Source organism: Populus trichocarpa, chromosome 1 (genome assembly GCF_000002775.5).
Source record: "Populus trichocarpa isolate Nisqually-1 chromosome 1, P.trichocarpa_v4.1, whole genome shotgun sequence".
Classification (NCBI taxonomy): Eukaryota; Viridiplantae; Streptophyta; class Magnoliopsida; order Malpighiales; family Salicaceae; genus Populus; species Populus trichocarpa.
In genome coordinates this window covers 30,220,305-30,242,997 of record NC_037285.2, presented here as the reverse complement: position 1 = coordinate 30,242,997, position 22,693 = coordinate 30,220,305, and the positions used below count along the sequence as shown (strand labels likewise).

Genomic DNA, 22,693 nt, shown 5'->3' with positions numbered 1-22,693 from the left:
ATCTTTGGAAAGTAAATGAGTTCTAGAAGCATGACGTGTATGTATGTAGTAGCCTTTTCATGCATCCTAAAAGGAGTTTGGATTATTAGGGTGTTTTCCTATTTTAATTACAAATCAAGAATTTTTAAGTTCTTGATAAGGAGCTCCTGCAAGCATTTATCGTGATTAAAAAAGACATGCTGTTGTATTATTGAAACCAGCCCGAGCATAATTAATTAGTTTTGATTCATTTGCCTTGCAGAAGAACTTGAAGGGCCGTCGAGTTGTCGGCGTTGATTGGTCATATGTTGGAAGAAAGCCATTTGAAACTAATGAAAATAAAGGCCATGCATGATAAGAATCTAGAAATCTAGCTTGTATACGCTAATATATGCATTATTCACTACTTAATTATCAATCTCCAATCAATCATATATCTTTCTATAGCCACCCTCATTTCCTTTGAAGATCTGTAGAGCAATTGATTTCTAGGGATATTCCAAGGCATATTTTGTTTTGGTCTAAGCTTTGGTATCCGAAAGTTTACTGGATCCTGACTAATCTGGTTATGCTGGGTCATCCCATTAAAAGGTAAAGTTCTCCGATGATAACATACTCCATTTATAAAACTGTTTAAGAATAATAAATACCAAACTACTTGAACGTACCAGCCACCGTTGGTATCCAAGGCTTATAATTACCCACCCCAAACAGGCAAGGGTGAATAGCTTTGAATTATTGGATACTTGTGCTAGGCAGGAACCAGGGGAGCAGCCATGAAATTAAAGGTTAGTGCATGTCAATTATTGGACCATAATCAAGGAATATAACGTCTAGCACACTAGGTTTTTGCTAGTAAGCTGTGCTTCAATAACTCAAAAGTGAAATGGCCCCAGAGTTGATTCCAGGCTCAACTAGTGGTAGACCGAAAAGGATGAATTGGTTGGACCATGAGGCCATTCTTTGTCCTTTTGATTTAGGTCCTCCTCCGTTTGTGTTACCATACCTATATATAAGCCTACAAACTAACCAGAAATCCTGGTCAGGTGGAGGCCATATATAATTAAGTTAAGAACGATGACCAAAGAAAAAAAATCATTTAGTTATTATAAATTATCAGAAGCTGGGATTTTTCAATGAATTCCATTACAGTACCAAAGAGAGCTTTTCATGGCAGGCCAGGCCACTGTTTGCTAGCTTGATCAACTTCAGGGATGTTATCGTCTTCCTTTGGCGTGTTACTGCAGAAGAAACTGCTGAAAAACTCAAGATAAAATTAACTTTTAAGGAACAAATTATGCTAATTATTGCCAAAAATCAACACGCTCTATGGTGTATTACTGCAGAAGAATCCTGCTATGTTAAACCATAAGACACCATTTCTTACTCACCCTTCATTGCTTACTGTCACCAAAACTTGCCTTTACAATCATTGTACCTATTTCATTTAGGCCCACTAGCAATGAGATTCAAAGCAGGAACAATGGTAAGTTGCAATTGCTGAAATTGGTGCCATTCCAGTTTTGATTTGTGCCTAGAATCACCTTCTAAAGATTTAATGTTAGAAAAGTTTAGGATGGAAATAAATATGGAGTTGGCTTAAAGGCGTGAAAATACTATCTTTAAGGTGTTTATTTGTCCCACACAGAGACAACACCTCCAGGATACAACTAAGCATTCTAAACCTCTAAAAGAATGAGAAGATAGGACCAAGAAAAGAATGTCTTTTTGTTGTTATTTCTTTCCTGTATAGTAACATGCTTTTATAGACTCGAAACATAACGATGAAACAGTATAATTGTTCATCAAACAATATGACTATTGATGAAACAATATGATTATTCATCAAATAGTATGACTATTCATATTAAGTTCCAAGTTTCAAATGATATTATAAATATCCATATAATAACATTAGGAAGCTAAATAGAAGAATTTGTCCATCATGACTTAATTTACTACATAATAGAAACCCACACTTAGAAACATTAGGAGAGAGTATTTCTTTCCAATATATGATAAACATCTTTCCTTTATTTATTTACAAACTACACCAACATTTAATAAATCAAGGATTTTGTATATTCCTCTTTTTTCCCCGAGGGACTCGAGGACCATTTTCTGAGCCACATTATCTTCCCACTGGAGCCTTTAATGATGTTACGACAGGCTTGACAAAGAGGTTTCCCTTTATCATCCACCATCACTGAAAGCTACAATCAAAATATGTATGGCCTTCTGCGCCATAAAGTTTTCCGGCCTCCTGCACCAGCAAGTAGACCATTCTTACCAGGTTTATACATTTGATACTCAAAAGGCTTAAGACATATTTACGTGTTGTCTGAAAAGCATAAAAGTATGATAATAATTTATTTTTAAAATATTATTTGTTTGAAAATATATTAAAATAATATATTTTTTATTTTTTTAAAAAAAATTTGGTATCAATTCATCTTAACATTCCAAAAACATATTAAAAAAATTAACTTTAAAGAAAAAGAAATCAAATTTTAACTACTCAAATGACTTTTGAATAAGACAAATTTTTGCATGGCATCCATCTAAAAACAATTAAAAATTTGGATGACGTGAGACATTCATTGCCCATAATCTGTCTCCCTCGTTGTCCCAGACCAACTTCACCCAGACATGCTAAAATGCCCATGAAGGGCCCTACCCACATGATGAATTTATGAGGAACCGAAAATTGAAACATCAAGGGGACCAATTGGACTTTGTATTTAGTCCCAAAATCAAGGACATGTAAGAGTGATGTGGGGTTTAATACATTTCTTAGAACTGATTGTTGGTCAGTGAATATTAAATTATCCAAGGAATCATTTGCATACATAAACAAATACAAAGACAGGAAGAATTTTGTCTGAATGTAGCCAAGCTGCCACCATGCATCCTGTACAACATTTAATTTTCCTCTGATTCATCCAGTGTTCTTATGGGTGTTTCTCTACATAAGACAAAACTTGAGCAGACCAAACAAAGTTTACGATATCATCCTGCAGGCGTATCATATTAGAGTCCAAGCAATCTGGCCATGGATTGTGGACAGCCAAAAGTTAAAACTAGGCGATCTTTTTATTGATTGATGATACCAAAATCTTAAGACAATAGGATTTGAAGAAGATGAATGTCAAAATTCTCTCCTCGCGTATTTAAATCCACACCCTTCTATCATCTTTTCTTTATATTTAGCCTTCAATGTGACAGACATGCTCTGTCAGTTCCAACTACCAGCACAACTGCATCGTCAACCTTTCTCTCTGACCATACTTGCAACATCAAAGCACTAAAGTTTGCAGGGTTCGAATGGCCTCCTCTACATCAAAACAGCTCCGGGAGTATCTCCAAGAGCAACAGAAACCTTTTGTATTAGATGTTTACCTTTCGGAACGACAGATCATGTTGAACAAGAAGCAAAAGAGACCGTGCGGTTATGATTTGAACAAGAGAAGAATTATGCAGGCTAGGAAGATCCTGAAGTTGTTGTTGCTCAAGTTTACTCGCAGTGGTCAAAACCAGTCGGTTTCAAGCTGCCAGAAAGCTCAGAAACATGAACCTGTTTTGAAAACAGTTGGAAAGCCCCAGCAGATTGGAGAAATGAAGTGGCTTCCTAAAGTGGGCAGTTCAGTTGCAGATCGTGAATATTTCAGATGCAATGTTAAAGATCCACCTTGTTGTGAAAATCATGCATCTCTTCATCCAAAGACTTCTCAAGCGTTAACACATAGCAGTGTGAAACAGAAGGTACAGAAATGGATGTTATCCAGAAAAGGAGATCGAAACTTAATTTCCTTCTCATAATGTGGTCACAAAAGAATTTTACATGGTTGATGTTTCTTGCGTTAAACTGAGTTGCTGACAAAGTTTTGCAGGCTGCTGCGGACATCAATCTTCAATGGGAATGCAAGGAAGAGAATGAGCTACTCAGCCCAGTGTCAGTACAAAAGGAACTACCATCAATAAACAAGGGTACAAAGAATCAGTTATTTCATCTATGAATAACAAAGCAACTTTCTTGATTTATAATTTTTAGATTTGTAGTTTAACCCAAATTAATGCCAATCTTACAATGGACATGGTGTCACCTCCCAGCAAAACAAGAAGAAGAAGAAGATGCATCAGCTTCAAGCACCGTTTTGAGCACGAACGTGGAGGAAGACTCTTTGCTCTCAGCTTTCTTGTGCGACTTGTTAATTAAATCATTGATTGAGAAGAAGAGTGTTGCTGGTTTCACAGAGTTACAGGAGATGATTGTGCCTGCTTTTTCTCAGCACCTGAAAAACAGAAGGGTCTTATGGCAAAACATGCAGCTACTTTTTGATTGTGTAAACGAAGCCATAGAAGTATACAGAAGGAAGAACAGAAAAAAGCAGTATGCTCAAGAATTAATAGGTCTGAAAGAGCTCGGAAAAATCATCTGCGACCAAATTTGCTCATGTGGAAAACAAAACGCAGACGAACAAATAAATATTGACGTCACTAGCATAGTAGAAGATGGCTATTATTTGCAGCAGCTAAATAGGAGGATAGGGATAGAGATAGGAGATGCAATCTTGAATGAAATAATTCAGGAAGTAATCGATTTATCTTTTCAGTAAAGAATCGTTGTAATTACTTGGCGAAACAGAAACCATCACATAGCAACAGAACCTTCCGTCAAAAATTACAAGGAATCCAGCGTCAGCTAGTTCAACTGGCTAAGCTTCAGGAGTTCCCATGGCAGCATAAACTTTCAATTTGTTTACAAACATCAATAAAAACTAATGGAAAAGTGGTACAATTTATCAAGCAATGCAGAGTGCAAAACAAAGTTGAATTTGTCTCATATACTTTCATAAATGGGAAAAAAACCAAGTGGTTATGGATCGCATATGCATAAACTGCGAACAAGATCCATTCAGCCAGGATAAACCACAAATTATCAAGATCCATCAGCGATGAGTAAGTACAAATGATAGAAACAAAACGCGGATAATAACCACATTGATTATTAATTAACAAAAACTAAATGGTGTACGAAACTTACACCGTGGATTACAATATTGAACTGTTGTTATCAGTTTTTTTTTTTCAAATTTATTTGTTAATTTTATTTTTAAATATTATGGTGGTTGAAAATTTAATTTTGTAATTTGTTTTTTTTATTTGATTTTTGTATAGAATTAGCATGATTTGTAAGTTTATTAGGATAAACGTTGTCTCGATTTACAAGTTTGGTAAAATATTTTTTTAATTAAATTTGATTTTTTTATAATCTATTTTTTTCATATAATTAAAATAAATAGTTAAGAGAAAAGTCATGTTATTAAAATTTATAAAATAAGAAACACTAAAAGGAATGGAAAAATTATTATTCATCCACACTCATTGTATAGTAAATAAAGTGCTTTGCTTCTTCTTCTTTTTTTCCTTTTGCTTCTTTTTTTTGTTTTTTTTTTTAATTTTTTTTTGTAGATTTTATCTTTTAATATTGGGATAGTTGAGAATTTAGTTTCGTATTTTTTTTCTTTTTATTTTGTCTTTCTATAGAGTTAATGTGGATTGTGAGTTTGTCAAGGTAACCCTGATTGCCCCGATTTACGGGTTTGATGGTGTGTCTGTTTTTTTTAATTGAACTTGAATTCTTTTATCGTCTATTTTTTCTTCTATAGTTAAAAAAAATTAGTTTCAGAGAAAAATCATGTTATTAAACTTTATAAAGTCTATGGACCTGTTCGTAGGTTTAACAGGTTGACCTGATTCATGGTCTGGCAAGTTTAACTTTTTTTTAATTATTTTTTTAAAAAAAATTCATCCTTATACATTGAATTAAGTGAGAATTCAATTTCATAATTGGTTTTGTTTCGCTTTCTATGAGATTATTGGGGTATCATAAAACATCTTGGTATTGGGTTGGTGCAATCGTCTATTTTTGTTATCATATAGTTAAATAAAAAATAGTTTAAAAACAAATAAATTATAATCTTAGTGGAGTCCATAACCTGGTTCATAGGTTTGACGCACTAGCCTAGGTTATTATATTCACAAGTTTAATTGACAAGTTTACTCATCGACCATATATGTTTTTTTTTGTTCATTTAATTGTTTTTAATTTATTTTTCTTGATTTTATCATTCAATATTGGATTGATTGGGGAATAGACTGCATGATTTATTTTTGTTTGCTTTCTATTGGGTTATTAGTCTCAAATAAATATTTATTTTTAAGTTAGTGTTTAATTTTTCGAGTATCTATTTTTATCATGTAATTAAATAAAAAGAAGTTATTAAACCCAATAGAATTCATGAACCGAGTAACGCGAGGACCGGGGTCGATCCAATCTTTCATTGTCTCAATATTTTTTTAAAAAAGATTGTCATGCTAAAAACTTTCTAAAAGTTAAAGTTATGTTTTTACCGTTCATCAAAATTATATTTAAATTTATAAAATTAATCGAATTAAATTAGATTAGTTTACAATGATTTAATTAAAAATTTGAGTAAAATTAAAAAACTGAGTAGAAAAGTTTTAAAATTGACCCTTTAATAACATTACCAGGAAATTTCCGTGCTCTTTAACATTTTTGTTTTTTTACATTTTAAAAAAAATTAATCCTACCGTGACCACAACAGAACGTGGCCCAATAGACTAGTAGAAACTAATCACTTTCTATTAGGGGGTGTGATCTTGGAGGTGCCAAAACCTTTGGGATCGTCACCCAGACCGCAACATCCACAACGTGTACGTGCAAAATATATCCATCTAGGTGGTGGCCCAGTGGTAAGAGCTTGGGACCAAGAGATTTGCTCCCTCTGTGGTCTCAGGTTCGAGCCATGTGGTTACTCATATGATGACCACTGGAGGCTTACATGGTCGTTAACTTCAGGGCCCGTGGGATTAGTCCAGGTGCGCGCAAACTAACCCGGACATTCACGTTAAACTAAAAAAAAATAAAAAAAATATACCCACTGTGGCACCATTAGAGCATCCACATTGTTGCTCTCTAACCAAGCTCTTCAGCTATAATAGCTAGCAAATACATGTTTTACCCGCAGCATTGATGCTCTCCAAAGGGCTCACTACTTTGGCCTTGTCTACACTACTCGCTAGCACTCTCTAGTTTTGGAGCTGCAGAGAGGGAAGGAAGACGTGATTCGCGGGTTTTGGCAACTCTCGCCTAGAATGTAACTTCTCAGCTTCTGATGTTAACAAAATCCCTTGAACCACAGATTTTAAAGCACGTCCAGCAGTTGAACCAGCACAGACCAAGAACCCAAATAAATGAAACAAATGCTCACTATTACTAGCCAAAACAATCCCAAAAACCACAGGCAAAAGTGCACAAGAAACCTCAACAGATTCTTCCTTGCAAGTTATCAAGAAAGCAAAATTAGCAGAAAAAAATGGTGTTGTTGCCCCAATAGCTTGATTAAAAGACACAGGCAAGTACATTAATGAAGTATGTCAAGAACTCGGTCATTGGTGGTGTTCGACACGGTGGTGCCGTCCATTATTCTTGGGTTGCTGATTCTCCTTGTTGCCCATGCTTGCGCCTCCACCATCCTCCTAGGCTTCAAGGGAAAAAGGGGTTTTCACCAAAAAACTTCAATTTAGGCTTGGTTGTTGGTACTGAATCTCAGACCCATCAACCAGAGCATCACTATTGAATCTTCTCTGTACCTCTATGTTGTTGCTATTTCTAGCTAATATTTACTTTATGAAGAGATCTAATATTCTTCAACAGAGAAGAAGAAGAAGAGAGCATCGTTTTTCTTGAAGCACACCGTGAAGTGAAAATGGGGATTTATCTGGCAAGGCATAAACAAGCGGAGGAGATACATAAACATAATAATAAAACATTCATGAATCTATATTTTAGAAAACATGAACGTAATAATATTTTTTAGCTAACTAGTTAAAATAGCTATTTAGCTAAAATGCAAAGAGCATGAAAAGTGTTTGCTGACAAGAAAAATGTTTCTAGGTTTTCGGATCTTACTGTTCTCCCAGCACACCCAAAACTTTCCGATTGCTTCTTTGTTTAAGTTTCACGTTTTATTTTTCTTCGTCTCCAATTTGAATTCACTCTCTCCTTTTCTTCGTTACCCAAAGCCACCCCGTTTCAGCATATTGCCGACGAAGGAATGAGTCTGAAACCAGGTTTCAGAGCTGTTACAACATTATGCAATTTCAATATCTCACCCACAAAAGGCAGAGAAGCACCAGTTGACCCTGATTGAACTAATCTAACAACAGTTGACCCTGATTGAACTAATCTAACAAACGCCCGGAACACTAATCTAACATGTCAACCCTGATTGAACTGACTGCAATGAACACGTACCACTTTGGCTGTTTAACTCTAGTTCATATTTTAACTTTGAGCTCTATGGTACATTTTAGATATTTCATATTCTTGATTTTTATTTTGCAAAGTCATAACAGTGTGTCCATGCAATGTGACTTCTCTCAGAATATTATCCAAAACAAAAACATGGATCTATGGCCTGATTAAACCACAAACCAATGCACATAAAGATTACAGAAAGATGTAGGAATACGACTTAAAACTCTATTCTATCACGGTAAAGCTTTAGAAAACAGTTCATCTTTGTAATACAGATAAAACATTGAAGAGATTTTGAAAGGGATAAATTGTTAACTACCGAGTTTCCCTATCCTCACCAAATTCCCCATCTTCAAGATCCTCAAGATCACCAGTTCTACGAGAACTATTTCGGTGGTCTCTCTTGTGTCTCTTGTGCCTGCTTTCACTATCTGACTCAGGAGTGGAAGCATGCTGTGCCAATTGTTGGGAGAAGAATGGAGGAAATGTTCCATTAGAGCTTTAAGTGAATGGATTAGCCAACAAATTACAAGTGAAGCCAAGCATTTATCGCATGATAAGGGGGGGAAATGCATACCCTTCTTGATTTTTTGAGGTCGCTGCTGCTATGTCTGTGTGAACTCTTGGACCTATCCTTCTCGCTTTCATCCAGATCATCCACAGCATTTTGATGCCTCTTCCTCTGTTTCCTGCTATTGTCACTCCCAGATCTTTTCTTATCACTACAAACTTGAGTTTCTATTGTATCATCAATTTCAACATCTTCTTCTTCCTTTCTTGTTTCTCTATCATGTCCCCTCTCCTTTTCCCTTCTGTGTTTTGCTTTCCTCCTTTCTCTTTCCTCCCTCTCTTTTTCCTTTTTTGCCTGCAGAATATTAAAACCAAAAATTTACTTGAATATCCAAGTTTATTTATTTTACATATCCACAAGTTCCAGGCAGGAAGTGACAAGAGTTCACATATGTAGCAGTCATGGTTCAAATATCAGTTCTTACATACAAGAACCCTGGTTTTGTTTAAGGCAAACAGCAGTGTACTAAATCCATTATTTACTTGAACCCCTGCCTGAAATCATCCACGAAGTAAAACCATTAATGGTCCAGTAAAGCCTACACAATCTATCTTCAACTGTTTTACCATATTGAGGACATATCATATCCAAATTCTAAATTTCCAAACCAATTTCAACTACTTCGACTTCAATTCTCTAGGCAACTCTGTGAAACTGAAACATATAAAACTTCTTGATTGTGCAGTCACTAACCTTCTATATGATCAAACTATAGCAGCCAACTCTCTAACCCTAATACCACAAGGAACAAAGCTTGCCACAGAGTTCAGAACCTAGTTTGCTCTTTCACCAAAACTAACAGTGTCAGCAGAGCAAAACACAAACAAGTGTGCAAAAACATTATCTAATCACAGTGATCATAATCTGACATATAATTCTAGAGAAACATCAGTATCATAATTCTATGTTCACAAATTGCAAAATGTTCATACCATCTACAAGCTAAGAAGTCATAAGATCACAGTAGTACTCTGCACAGACTTCTATTTTATATATTTCCATAAAAAAATATCTAAAGGAAAAATAAACACATTTCAAGTTTTGAACATTGCTTAGAGGCACTTGAAATTGTTTCATACCTTTTCCTCCTTTCGTTTCCACTCATTCTCTTTCTCCTGATCTTTCAGTTGAGATACATATTCCTCAAATATCTCTCTACAGAAGCCTTCTTCACCAATGGAACTAAAAGACAGCATCAAGCAAAATGATATTATGAATAAAGCAAAGCTCAGATAATGGACAGTTCTCAATGTTGATGTGCCACGTGTTCACAAATAAGACATTCAGGACCAAAGATAAGATATAGCAAGGAAATTAATGATAGTGACTTATAAAACACAATAAAGTTGAAGTGAATCCATAAATTAAAAAAACAAAATGTATATCCTAGCAAATCCCAAAAGAAAAATTATGTTTCAGGAGGGGGGGGTGGATTTCTTGACATGTTTGTAAGCAATTAAAACCATTGCAGATGCATATATCATAGACTCTACTTATTATCAATTTGGCAAGTAATACCTGTATTCTCGGCTACCATCAAAGATTTCCTTGCAGCTCTCCCACTTAGAAGATGCAGTAATATCCTGCAACAAAGCAGAGGATCAGATGGATGATGGGATGAAAATGCCCTTAATTAACCATCCAATACAAAGAAAGTTAATTGAGAGAGCGATACAAACCTTAATAGACTGTAGTAGAATGAGAAAATCATCCTCAAGACGTTTACGCTTCCTGGCTTCTTTCTCCTCCTTTTCCCTGGCTCTTTCCAGCAATTCATCAAATACCATCTGCAAAGAGGTAAATCAAGCATCAGATCATAGTAGCACATGATGAATGACTATAAGCATGCCTAGCTAGCCCCCCCACCCAAAAAAAAAAACACAAAAGGCAAGCGAGAAAAAAAATTCCCTTAAATATATAACCAGGTACACCATAGTGTAGTTCCCAATTTCCAGATCTAGATATTATTCACCTTCGAATTGGGGCAGTACCACATTTTGAGCAATGTCTTTGGAAATGACACTCATTGTTGGTCCAATTGATCAAATTCAAACAATTGCCGAGCAGTCTGGTGACATCAAACAAGGACAATACACAACCCAGCGAAAATTCTAATTTCTAACAATTTCTTTCTTTTTCCTTTCCTTTCCTTTTTTTCCTGTTCTTTTTCCTTCTTTCTTTCCTTTTTTTTTTTTTTGTCTTTTCGATCAGATGCCAGAAATTCCGATTACAAATAATAGAAGAAACTCAAAAGGAACATGTAATCCACTGAAACATGGAGAAAATGACCTTGTAAAAGACAAGCATGCCAAGTCACCTTAAGAAACAAGCATTAACTATTATGTGAACATACAGCACCTTTAGGTTCACATCTGATATATGTGGAGAGCCAACATCCTCGATAATAGCAACCTTCAAATCTTCAAGTGTCCAGGTTGATGCCAACGGAACCTGAAAGTTAAAAGAATATTAGACATCTAAGAGAACAGGATAAGTGAAAAGAAGATGACATTTCCAGGTTATACCTTTTTCAACTTTACAACATCCTTTATCCGAGTTTTGTCCTCATGATACTGTAAAAACAAACAGGATTGCAAATTTGTGAGCACCGGAACATCAAATCAAAGAAAATCGATTTTCCAACCAAAAATTGTCGAGATTTAAATCAATTTGTGACCTTCCCATAAACAGTATAGTAATCATGTAAAACAGGTAGCTAGACATTCTGGGTTTTCACTGCAGAGAAGTTGCTGCTTGTCTCTTACATTTAAACCCAAATTCCATGGGCTCAACTTCATTTAAGGAAAAATATCTCAATACTAAACTATTTAGTTTCAAAAAACTAATTGGCTCTATAAACTAATAAACCACATTTGTGGAGATCAGAGTTAATTCTGAAGACAACTATAGCAGGTATAACAAAGAAAATGCTGAAACATCAAGAATAAAACAAAATAAAACAAGTTCCCACAAAATCTAAAGTTCATAACAGTATATTTTGCTCAATTCAACATGCATATCTTGCTGAAGTCAACATGCTTTCCTTGATGAAAAAGCCAATTATCATGATACCTAAAACACATGGTATAATTACCTGTTTCTGTAGCTCCTCAGCGACATCTTCAAACAAATCTTTTGGAGTTGAACCTGAGTTGTTTGAAGCAACAGCCACATATGCAGGTAAATCTTTAACCTGAATGACAAATTAAAGTAAAAATATGAAAATGCATCCCCCAACATGAAACAATGCTCTGCTTAACAAAACCAAATATACAATTCCCAATAATAAAATGGGACGCGCACACACACACACAGAGATGCTTATCAAAACAAAACCAAGGTAGGTTAATAACCTTCAGGTGATAATCACGCCAGTTAGTTTTGGCAGTAAGAGTGCCTGCAGCAACATGTTCTTCAAGTAGCTTGCGGAACTCATCACGATTTTTACGCTCTGCCTTTCTCAGCTCTTCCTATTTTCATCAATATGGGGATAAGAATATCATATAAAACAAATCAAAATACTTTTTCCTCACAAAGGCTAACAGATAATAGCACCTTATGTATCTTCCTTTGCTCCTCTTCTTCCTTCTCCAAATCATGTAAATAATCCTGAGACACCGTTGTAAAATTAGCTCCCAATACTCGTAGAAATGTTACTTCTAAATGAAGATTGGCACCTGAAAAATTTCTATGCGATCAATTTTTTCAAGACGTGAACATCTTTCATCAGCTTCTAACCGATCTTGTACTTTTCGCCACTGGGTGCTTGCCTACAGAGGGAAAATGATGGATAAGTAAGAAGTTGCATTGCCAAAGGAAACCTGAAAAACTGAAATCAGCTTTGCGAAAAGAGTGCCTTAATGAATTCGCATGATTCCAGAAACTGCCTATATTCCATAATGTTCCTCTTGCGCTGCTCCTGTGCCTTTGCTCGTTCCTAGTCAAAATCCCAATTAAAGTTTCAAATCGCAACTTCATATATTGCTACTGTCAGTTACTAGACTTCAAACAGGAACAAGTATGCAGCAGAACATAAAGGCTACTGTGACCATAATATTTATATAATAACAAACTCCAAAGTGCATATATAAGAGCATTGTCTACATGTATTGGCCACTGGGTAACAATAATACAGTGAGATATCTCCCTGGACATCAGGTCATGTCCTCTAGATTCTATTGCTCTTGTTGCTCATGTAAAGCCATCTCAGATGATTCGACAGTGAATCACACAGCATCAACAAATGTACATTACTAATAGTGTACTAAATTATTAGGATGGATGTTATAAATAGAGGATAGAAAAATGAAGCTAGCAAAATTTACCTTTTCTTCAAGTTCCTGCAAGTAGGTTTCAATCAGATCCTTACGGTCTCTTTCCCGTTCAACAGCTTTAAAACGCTCATCGTTTTCAAACAAAGTCACTGCTTTGCTAAGCAATATTTCAAGCATTCAAGTACAAAAGAGAAATTATTAAGAAAACAACCATTCTATAAGTAGCAAGTGGCAAATGAATTAGAAATAAAAATTTAAATGACATCAGAAAATGCAAACCTCAATCTAATTGATGCTGTCAGCTCTTTGGACTCCTGCAAAGGATTCATGTCAAAACAAAAGAAAAGCAAACTCTTATAGAAATATCACACATCTTTACAGACATAATCGAAGAAAGAAATTCAAAAAACTTACTTCTAGCATGTTCTTGAATTCTTCCCGTGCTTTTTTCTGTTTAATCCTCCTTTCCTCAGCTTCCTGTTTTCTCTTTTGACCCAAGAACTGAAACAAAAAGTTAGTATCATGATAATAACATTTTTAATGCAAGCGTGATAAAAAGCTAGACACTGGTTCCAGAAAGCATCAAACAAATTATTGAATTGCAATTTTTTTTAGGAAGAATAAAATGTTGGGTTAAAACTTAAAGAACACCAACTGTAAGTATTTACCTCATTAAATGCTTGCTTTCTCTCTCCAAGTGTTTTTAATGCACCATATCTTTTATCATTAATTATTACTCTCATGGCCTGATATAATCAGCAGCAAAGTCAGGAACTTCCAAATGCAGGAGACAGAGAATCACATACAATGTGTTGAATTACCTGGTCCCATGTCCATTCAGACCCAACATTTGCAGATTCCAGAAGTGCTTTAAATAAATTTTTTGCTTCCTAGAAGGGGGGAAGGATAAATTTACAGTCAAAATGTTAATACCAGAGAAGGCACAATAAGAGAAACTTGAGTCTATAAAATACATACCAGCTTATCAGCATAAAGTAAGGGCTCATGATTAACTGCTTTCTCTTCCAATGGAACATTGTTAACCTTTTCATCTATGACCACCTCCTTTTCAGCTTCCTGAAAGGCATAAACCACATCAAGTTGCTAGTAAAGCAAGTCGAGTATGTTTCCAGACTGATAATCTTAATGGTGACAACTACCTCTTTGTCTTGTGCGGGAGCTTCATCTGCTGAACTAGGTTTATCTTGATCTGAAAAGTTGTTCCTAAAACAATTTAACAAATAAGTGCACCTAAGATAAGTTCTACTCTGTTTCTTATGAAATAGGTAAAGAATACAATACATTGGTGCAGTTATGGTGTTCACCGCTGTGGCAGTGACTTCAGCACTTTTTGGAACATCAGCAACAGGAATCTCAATTGTCTGAACTTCATCTGCATTGGTCGTCATGGAAGATGACATGACAGGTAAGGTCGATGATTCAGAAGCTAACTGCGACTGTGAATTACCAGCAGCAGCAACAGGTATAACAAGAACCGGACTCGATGGTGCCCCTTGAGCTGTAGAAGCATCTACAATTGATGGTGTCTTATCCGCGGATTGAGGAACAGAAGTAGAGGCATGAGAATTAGTAAAGACTTCTGATTGTTTTTCCATGGTAGATGTATTTTCTACTCGTGCACGGGCCAACTGGAAGCAAGTAATAAAAACAATAGTGGGATAAATACTCAAGTTTTTCTTTTAAGAAAAGATAAAATTTAAAAAGAAAAAGAAAAGAAAAGAGGTTGGTGCAGGAGAAACCTTCAATTCTTCTGGGATTTCCCATTTTGACTGCTTGGTAACTTTATTGTAGTAATATCTAGAGGATTCATGGACAGAACAGCACCCAAAACATAAAAATAGCTTAGTTGCTTGCTCGCTTTACTGAAAAGAGAATCTCCATATAAAAGATTATGAATAAATAGCTTCAAGGAAAGTAGATTAAATTACACACTTTCGTCCATCAGGACTCTTAAACTCCTTCCAGTCAGTTGATGCATCTGCCCTCTATATTGGTAAAATAAATAAATCAATGAATAAAAGAAACACCATCTGATAAGTACTACTTTGAAAAGATAAATAGATGACGTACTCAAATAAGAATACTTATGAAACAGAAAGCTTAGTCCCAGAGAAAATTTAATTTTGCTTTAATCTATTCAGAAAGCATTTACAGAATTCAATAATTCTTATACAGAATTCGATAACAATAAAATGCTTAAAACCCTCTTCCCAAAATAAAGGATGGAACAGCATGGAGGGGGATAAGTGCTTTCAGTGATACCCAAGCTTCAATCCCACTTCAGTACCTCTCACTTTCTCATTATTCCACAAAATGCTTTGTTTTCACTAAGCTATATTCACTTCACCAACATGCTTCTTTCATGAATAATGAACACATGCAAAAACCAAAAAGGAATAAAAAAAGGAAACCAACAGTATCATACATTCCAAGAAGTCTAAGAAACCATCATAAAAAGCATCCATGTTCAAGTAATCTAATAAAAAACAATCTGTGTTTCCTTCTTTTGCAATTGGTTTCACGAAATTAGAGGAATAATGAATTCTTTCTAGAGGCACAGGATAAAAAAGGACATTTAAGGCCTCGAATGGGAGTTCAGGATATCGGGCAGACATTTAAGGCCTTGTAAGGATGTTTTTCTTATGGTCAAACATGTCAAGAAGTTTTCTTGTTAGTGCATACTAACCAAGTAAAACAACAGTTTCACTCAAATAAATCCATAACAATCGGTAAGTAACACGAATGACAGGAATTACTACCATTCAAGCTATAAAGTAGGTAGTGCAAGCAGCAAAGACCCACAGCATATCCTACCTCTCATAGAGTAGCACAGCCCGTACCTGTCAGCAGCTTTAAAGCTATGGGAGTCATAACAAGGTATTTTGTAATATAACAACAATCAAAAGGGAGTTCATGTACCATTCAGCCTACTGAGAACAGATAACAAGGAAAAAAATTTATGATACCATGGAAATACTTATCACAAGAATACCTTGAAAGCACATGTGTGGGAATTGGACTAGAAATAGTGGGGAATTATGGGAGAGTATATAAGCATCTTCAAATATATCAAAAGCACATTAAACTCACAATTTTTCCAAAGGATATTTACTGAGCTACACAAAAACATCATACTCAACCATGTGATATACTGATAGCCTAAGTATCGGGCATTGCTAATTAGTACTGGAAAAGCATTCAAAAAGCAAAGTCATTTTGCAAGCATAATCCAAATGATCAAAACGAGAAACTGGGCAAGCAAGCAGGGCAGAAGAGAGAGAGAGAGAGAGACATTTACTTGAAAAAACATTTTGGACAAAAGATAAAGGAAGTACCTTTCCCTTTTCTTTCAAATGTCTAGACAAATGATTGTGTTGAGCAAAAAAAAAGTATAAATAAATGGTGAAGATGGAAGAAGAAAAGAAACAGGAGAAGCAGCAGCAAAGTTTCCTCCAATTACTAAAAAGATTAGGCTGTGTGATGGTCAGAATGTTCAAAACACTATTAGCGATTGTCAATTCATGGGACCATATCTTTTTGGACCAAGTTTACCAATTTTATAAAACAAAACATCAGATACAAAAAGTCAAAAGTAATGGTTGCCTGCTTGAGAAAAAAAAAAAAACCCAACCTTAATGGCGAGCTAGAGAGGCAGGTTTCATTTACCAAACTTGTATAAAATGTACCAAGTGATCAGCTTGCGATTGGGGAAGAAATCCATATAACAAGTAACTGTCATATTAAAGCCCAAGCAAATTGTGCTGACATGAAGGGATGCATAAACACACAGTTCCACAAAATTTTTAAGCCATAAAGCTACAACTTATGAATAATTCAAGAGGCTAAACAACAGCAGCAACTCGAAATCACCTCAATTGGCGTCAGCAACTCATAAGGCTTCTCCCAACTAGATTGCCTTGTCCTCTTATTGTAATAAAATCTGGATATCAGGAAAAAAGAGTAATAAAATAAACAAAAAAGTAAATACAACATCAAAATGAATTGTTAACAGCAATGCATTATCAAAAGAAGTGATTCAAGTCGGGGTAGACCGCTCACTGCCCACTTATACCAAAAACAAATAAAACCCAATAAACTAATCTGACAGTGTTGTATTATGGACCTACAATCACCAGCACCACTAGGAACCACATACCTCCTTCCATTAGCAGATGTATGTTCTTTCCACTCTGTCAAGGCTTCTTCAGTCGGCTTAGGCTGGATACTTGTTGCCTGGAAATTTATGCGGTGCCAACACCAAGATAAGACACATAAAGAACTGTTGAGATTGCAAAGGAGAAAAGGTAATGTAGAGCAACAACATAAAAAAGAGACGAAAATGAGAGGGTTCTTCCAACCCGAACATTAGTAGTGGTAACTGAAGATTGTTCGCCATTGCGCTGTATAGGTGTAACTGGTGCAGTGTTATGGTTCATGGATGATGCAGGGTGTCCTCCAGTGGGAATAGGCTGTACATGCATTTGAGGCATGGGCTGAAATTGAGTTACAGCATTAAAGGTTACAGGTGGTTGACCATATGAAGACGGTGCAAACTGCAAAATCAGATTCAATATATTAAATACTTGAGATATCAATCAAACTCATAAAAATCAATTATGAGGAAATTCCCAGTATCTTACAGTATACGATGACGATAGAGGCACTCCTGGGCCACCTAAACCAGGCATGTAGCTGTTTGGAGTTTGAACACTAGGTGGAGGCAGTGGAGATCCAGACATGACATGCCTGTTTGGCTGAGCATTTGGTAATGGAATTGCCTGAGGTGGTGGTGGACCAAGGCTTGGCTGGTTAGGTCTAGCTGGTAACTGCTGCATTGGGTGAGGAAATTGAGGTTGTGGGGGTTGGGGAGGCAATCCTGGATTCATCACTGTGACACCTCGGCCTACAGGCTGAAAGTGTGGAGAACTCACAGGAATGAATTGCTGTGATGGCTGCACTGGACCAACCGGTCGGAACTGCAGCAACAATTGATTGAAAAATATTTCTCCAGATCTATTTGAAGTAATTGGAATAGGTGATCTGTAAATTGTTTCAGGTCAGAAACATTACTTGAATGGGCATTGGTGGTGGCGGAGCAAAATTTTGAGGATGATCCATGGGGCCAACCAGAGGAGGCTGGAGAGGCTTTTAAATAATTAAAAACAAAAAAACCCACTATTAGGAAAAGATAAAGGGAAATTGCCAGCAAAACCAGTTTTAATAACAAGTGGCAAATTCAAGAGTTTTCTTTTTTTGTCTTCTAATAAATATAGCCACAAGCTTCAAGGCAAATGGAACGAACTACAAGATACAGAACCTTGAATCTCAATAATGTATGTAATCGAGAGAAAAGGAATTAGGAAATTATTGCTTATCTAGTATCCACCAACCCTTTTTTTTCTTTTGTATGAAAGAAATAATTTCATTAGATAAGAACAAAATCACTAACATTTAATTTTATACCATAACATATAATTTTGTTACACTTCTTTAGCACAACATAGATTTCTCTAACGTTTTAGCATATGGAAGATAAGTGCAGCAAAACCTTTATTGCATGGGCAACATTATGATTCTGAAGCTAGGAATGCGGTGGGGTCTTTCAAGTTAATCCTATGTGACGACATGTCAAATAATAAAAAATAACAATAAGTGCCATGTCTAAACACATAAAGTAGCACCGTAGGTCCTGAATACTTACTTTTTTGAAACATAAATAAGTCAAAACACTTCATATAATAGCATTAATTACAACACGTGAAATATCAATCATTAGCCATCAGGAATTTTAAAAGAACATTTGAGAAAGTGATGCAAGCCTCCATGCAAAACATAAACAAAACCTTGGCATGACCATTAAACATATCAACCTTGAGATGCTGTGCAAAAAAACTCCTGTACAATTGTTGGATGCTTATTTCTTCAACAATGGGTCTAGGAAAAAGAAATTAAATGAAAAAAAAATTCTGAGCATGGACAGCACCATCTCAAACAAGAGAGTGGCTGCACTAAGACATGTAAATTTCAACATTACTTTTTAAGATTCAACATGCTAAACATTACTGTCATCTTACATTTATTTTCTGTGTCTTTTTAACTAATACAAGATAGATTGATATGCAATGAAAAGTCTGAATTATGACATGGCATATATTATTTTCCAAAATACTTAACTAGTTAAGAGAATGCTTTTGGTGTATCAAACACAGATTGGAAAACAGTGGTAAACAATCCATAACATCAAATAAAAAAAGAATATGGAGGCATGTTAAAAAATTCAAGGTCTCTTGCTGTATGAATGCCCAAAAAGTAGCAAGTAGTCAAGATTTGAGTACCCGTAAGGAATGAAAAGCGCATATATATTTTTTTTTTTAACATTACCTGCATTCCAGAGAATTGAGGGTTGTTGGCCATTTATGGATGCGGCGTGTATCAGACAATGACTAAACCAGCAAAAATTACCATAACATTAGTATTTTCCAATATGGCAACAAAAGAAACCACAGTATATAATATATCAAGAAGCACATGTGGAAAGATAAAACAAGTTCAATAACATTGATAGAAACACAGTTGATTTTCTGATGGTAGGTAGAACAAAAAATAATTATATTCAAACAGATGAACTACTGCTACAAAATAGCAAATCGAAAAACATCTAGTCATGGAAAGGAAGACAGCAGATATTGAACTTGTGCTTGTGGCATACAATGTAGGCTGTCAAGAAAAATACAAAATAATATCTCATCCATATAATTTAGACATGAAGAAGCATTTTCCATTTAAATCAACCATTTTCCACATCTGGAAAGAAAATTTTGGCTTATTTTCAGGAAACTGAATAAGACGAAAATCAAGGAATCACAGATAAAAGCTGAGTTTTTTGCTCATAACTTGACAGTATATTTTTTCCAGTTTCGATGAGCCAAGCACCCCATTCTACAATGCCTATTAATAAAATGAAACTGACTAGGTTATTCAGATGAAAAAAAAATCAATTAAACCTCTTGAAGACCTACATCGTTAAACTTTGTATTGTTTGCCTTCTATTTCTTCCTAGAGCTTTATTGTTTAGGTTGATACATTAACCTGGAGAGGCTACAAGCAAACATGCATTCAGACCATGGAGGGCCGCCTCTACATGTTCATGAAAGATGATCTAAGTAGGAAATTTAAGGCAAGGGGAGCATCAGTATGATATTTGTGGAAAGTCAAGGTACTTCCCATTCAATGGTTTTTTTGCAAGTTACACTAGAAAAGTTGAGGAGCTCTGATGTGTTTATAATTTACTCTTCGAATTACATCAGTTCCCTATATACCCTCTGGAAATCATCTACCTAGTCAACTTTTTCTAAGCTTCACATTAATGGTATTGCATTATTGGGAAATTCATTATATTTTCAGAAAACAACTCACCCTTAACAGAAGAGTCAAATATCCATGCAATGAAATAGAAGGTAAAAAACATCACTTGGCAACCAAAGCCATAATTAAATGATTTTTGAAAGATAAACAAAAGAATCACAAATCAAGTTACAAACATAGAAGTAATCAAATCAGTGTCACGAAAAAATTGTTCCAACCCATGTTTCCCTCCATCTCATGTGTTTCTAGAAACCAAACAGTGTTACTTGACCGGTATAAAGACAAATAAAGCAATCCATGAAACAATTATCAGTGATAGGAAAGACAAACATGTTTACTTGAAAAAAATGAATCTTGCTAGGAGGACAATAAAACCATGAAATTCCGATTGGGGTATTCCTTAAAATTGCAAACAGATACCTGCAAGTTCCAAATTCCCAAATGTAGCAAACATCTAAAAAATAACCACGTGTGAGAATGTAAATGCAGTAACCAACAGCTTTATGCTGCATTAGTTAATTGATGCAGTAACATATTAAACTAATATAGCACCAGCATTTCCAGAAACGGAAAGCAGGCCCGTGTAATTAAATCTTAAGATCAACCTCAATATCATTTGAATTGTTCCTCGCATCAAATGTGCAAATTTGGGAGCTTAATTGCCATCGATCGACTGACCAACAATATCCTTTATCTAAATTTTAAAATGACTATGCCTTAAATAGTAATGTGATGATCCCATTCTTAAAGAATATCACGATTCAATACCTTTACCCTTGAAATCTCAAAACATAACCAGCAGAACTTACCTACAAACTCCATTGAGGTGCATCAAAAAAGTTTTACTCATCACAGCATTCTTTTCTCACTTTCTCAAAGCAACTAACTTGTGGGCTTAAATAAAATAATTTCCTACAAAATTATCATTCCCTTGTTGCCATTTCCTCGAGTTCTATTGCTGCTTATCAAAATTCATAGCCAAATACGGAAGAAAAAAAATTGCAAAAAAAAAACAGAAACCAATGCCACTAATCAAAATTAAACGAACTGGATCCTCCTGAAATCCTCCAAATAAGATTCTTAAACTTCCAAATTTTACTTTTAAAAAAGTCCAAACATTTAATTCACCAACCCTCGGCATTCATAACCTAAAAAAACATATAAACAAGATTCACTACAATCACATGAACCCACAACTCGAATTCTAATTAATCAGAGAGTGATACAACTCCTAAACAACAAAGAATCATAAATAACCCTAGTTTTATTGTTCTTTCAAGAATTCAAAACTAGCAATCAATTCAAGTTTAAGCTGTGCAGAGTGAAGACATACCAACAAAATAAAGACTAAATTTTGGCGTCGTTAAAATCAAGAATGGAGGGTTTAAGTGCATGAAAAGGGGGAGAAGTTTAGCGCTTTCAATTTAAAGAGATGTGAGAAGGGTTTAACCATATGTTTTGTCTGGTACAGACTACGGAGATAGAAAGTGAGAAGGGGCACGCACGGTGGTTTGGTTTTGTAATGGTTTGGTTTGGAAAGTAAATAAGTAGAAATAAACAAAACAAAAACGATGAAAATGTCGGATATCCGATGGAAAAAATATTTAGGAAATTCTAGTCTGGTACTGCGTACAATTATATTTTGTTTTAAATTATTTTGATATATTGATATAAAAATAAATTTAAAAAATAAATTAATATATTTAAAAAAATACTTTAAAAAATAATTTCTTTCCTATCTTCAAATATCAAATAGACCTTTGGAACATAGTTTTTAAACCCGGTTTAGTGGCTGACCCGGTTTAAAGTTCGGGTTCCGGGTTTTGACCATGTTAATTTTGTTTTTAATCAAAATAACGTTATTTTAATTAAAAAAATAAAAATTAATGGGTTGCAACATGATTTTTGATCAGATCATACCGGGCTTTTTCTTTTTCTTTTTTTTCTTCAACCCGGCTTGGTTTTAGTCCCAAATCGACCGGATTCCGAATCAACCAGCTGGGCGGATCGGATGTCAAATCTATTCTTTGGACACATATGATGAAAGAAGAATCTGATTGGATTTCTGGATATGTTAATTGGTAAAGAAAAACTAATTACTCAGTAAATGATAAGAAAGATTAATTAAGTTTTAATATA

At 35.1% G+C, this 22,693-nt stretch overlaps 2 protein-coding genes across 5 annotated transcripts; one reads left to right on the top strand and one right to left on the bottom strand.

Annotated features, from left to right (window-relative positions):
* Positions 1-2,807: 2,807 nt before the first annotated feature.
* On the top strand, positions 2,808-4,789 carry LOC7470759 (uncharacterized). Its single transcript, XM_002298754.4, has 3 exons — positions 2,808-3,741; positions 3,870-3,966; positions 4,090-4,789. Exons 1-3 carry the CDS (start codon positions 3,304-3,306, stop codon positions 4,593-4,595), a joined length of 1,041 nt encoding a protein of 346 aa, XP_002298790.4. The 5' UTR covers positions 2,808-3,303; the 3' UTR covers positions 4,596-4,789.
* A 3,634-nt stretch (positions 4,790-8,423) lies between these two features.
* Positions 8,424-22,070, bottom strand: LOC7478673 (pre-mRNA-processing protein 40A). Of its 4 annotated transcripts, none has more exons than XM_024581633.2 (30): positions 21,888-22,070; positions 20,893-20,974; positions 19,571-19,632; positions 18,260-18,334; positions 17,830-18,165; positions 17,548-17,742; positions 17,346-17,422; positions 17,060-17,129; positions 15,122-15,174; positions 14,929-14,986; positions 14,471-14,817; positions 14,329-14,392; positions 14,147-14,245; positions 13,990-14,058; positions 13,837-13,914; positions 13,583-13,669; positions 13,448-13,482; positions 13,220-13,325; positions 12,751-12,831; positions 12,572-12,664; positions 12,450-12,503; positions 12,248-12,364; positions 11,989-12,087; positions 11,420-11,467; positions 11,253-11,345; positions 10,574-10,681; positions 10,413-10,477; positions 9,974-10,076; positions 8,901-9,188; positions 8,424-8,776 (listed from the first exon to the last, which is right to left on the bottom strand). In XM_024581633.2, exons 3-30 carry the CDS (start codon positions 19,601-19,603, stop codon positions 8,639-8,641), a joined length of 3,069 nt encoding a protein of 1,022 aa, XP_024437401.2. In that variant the 5' UTR covers positions 19,604-19,632; positions 20,893-20,974; positions 21,888-22,070; the 3' UTR covers positions 8,424-8,638. The 4 variants fall into 4 exon arrangements, with proteins under 4 accessions (XP_024437401.2, XP_024437419.2, XP_024437397.2 ...); XM_024581651.2 differs by having other exon boundaries at positions 18,260-18,325; XM_024581629.2 differs by lacking the exon at positions 20,893-20,974.
* Positions 22,071-22,693: the final 623 nt, after the last annotated feature.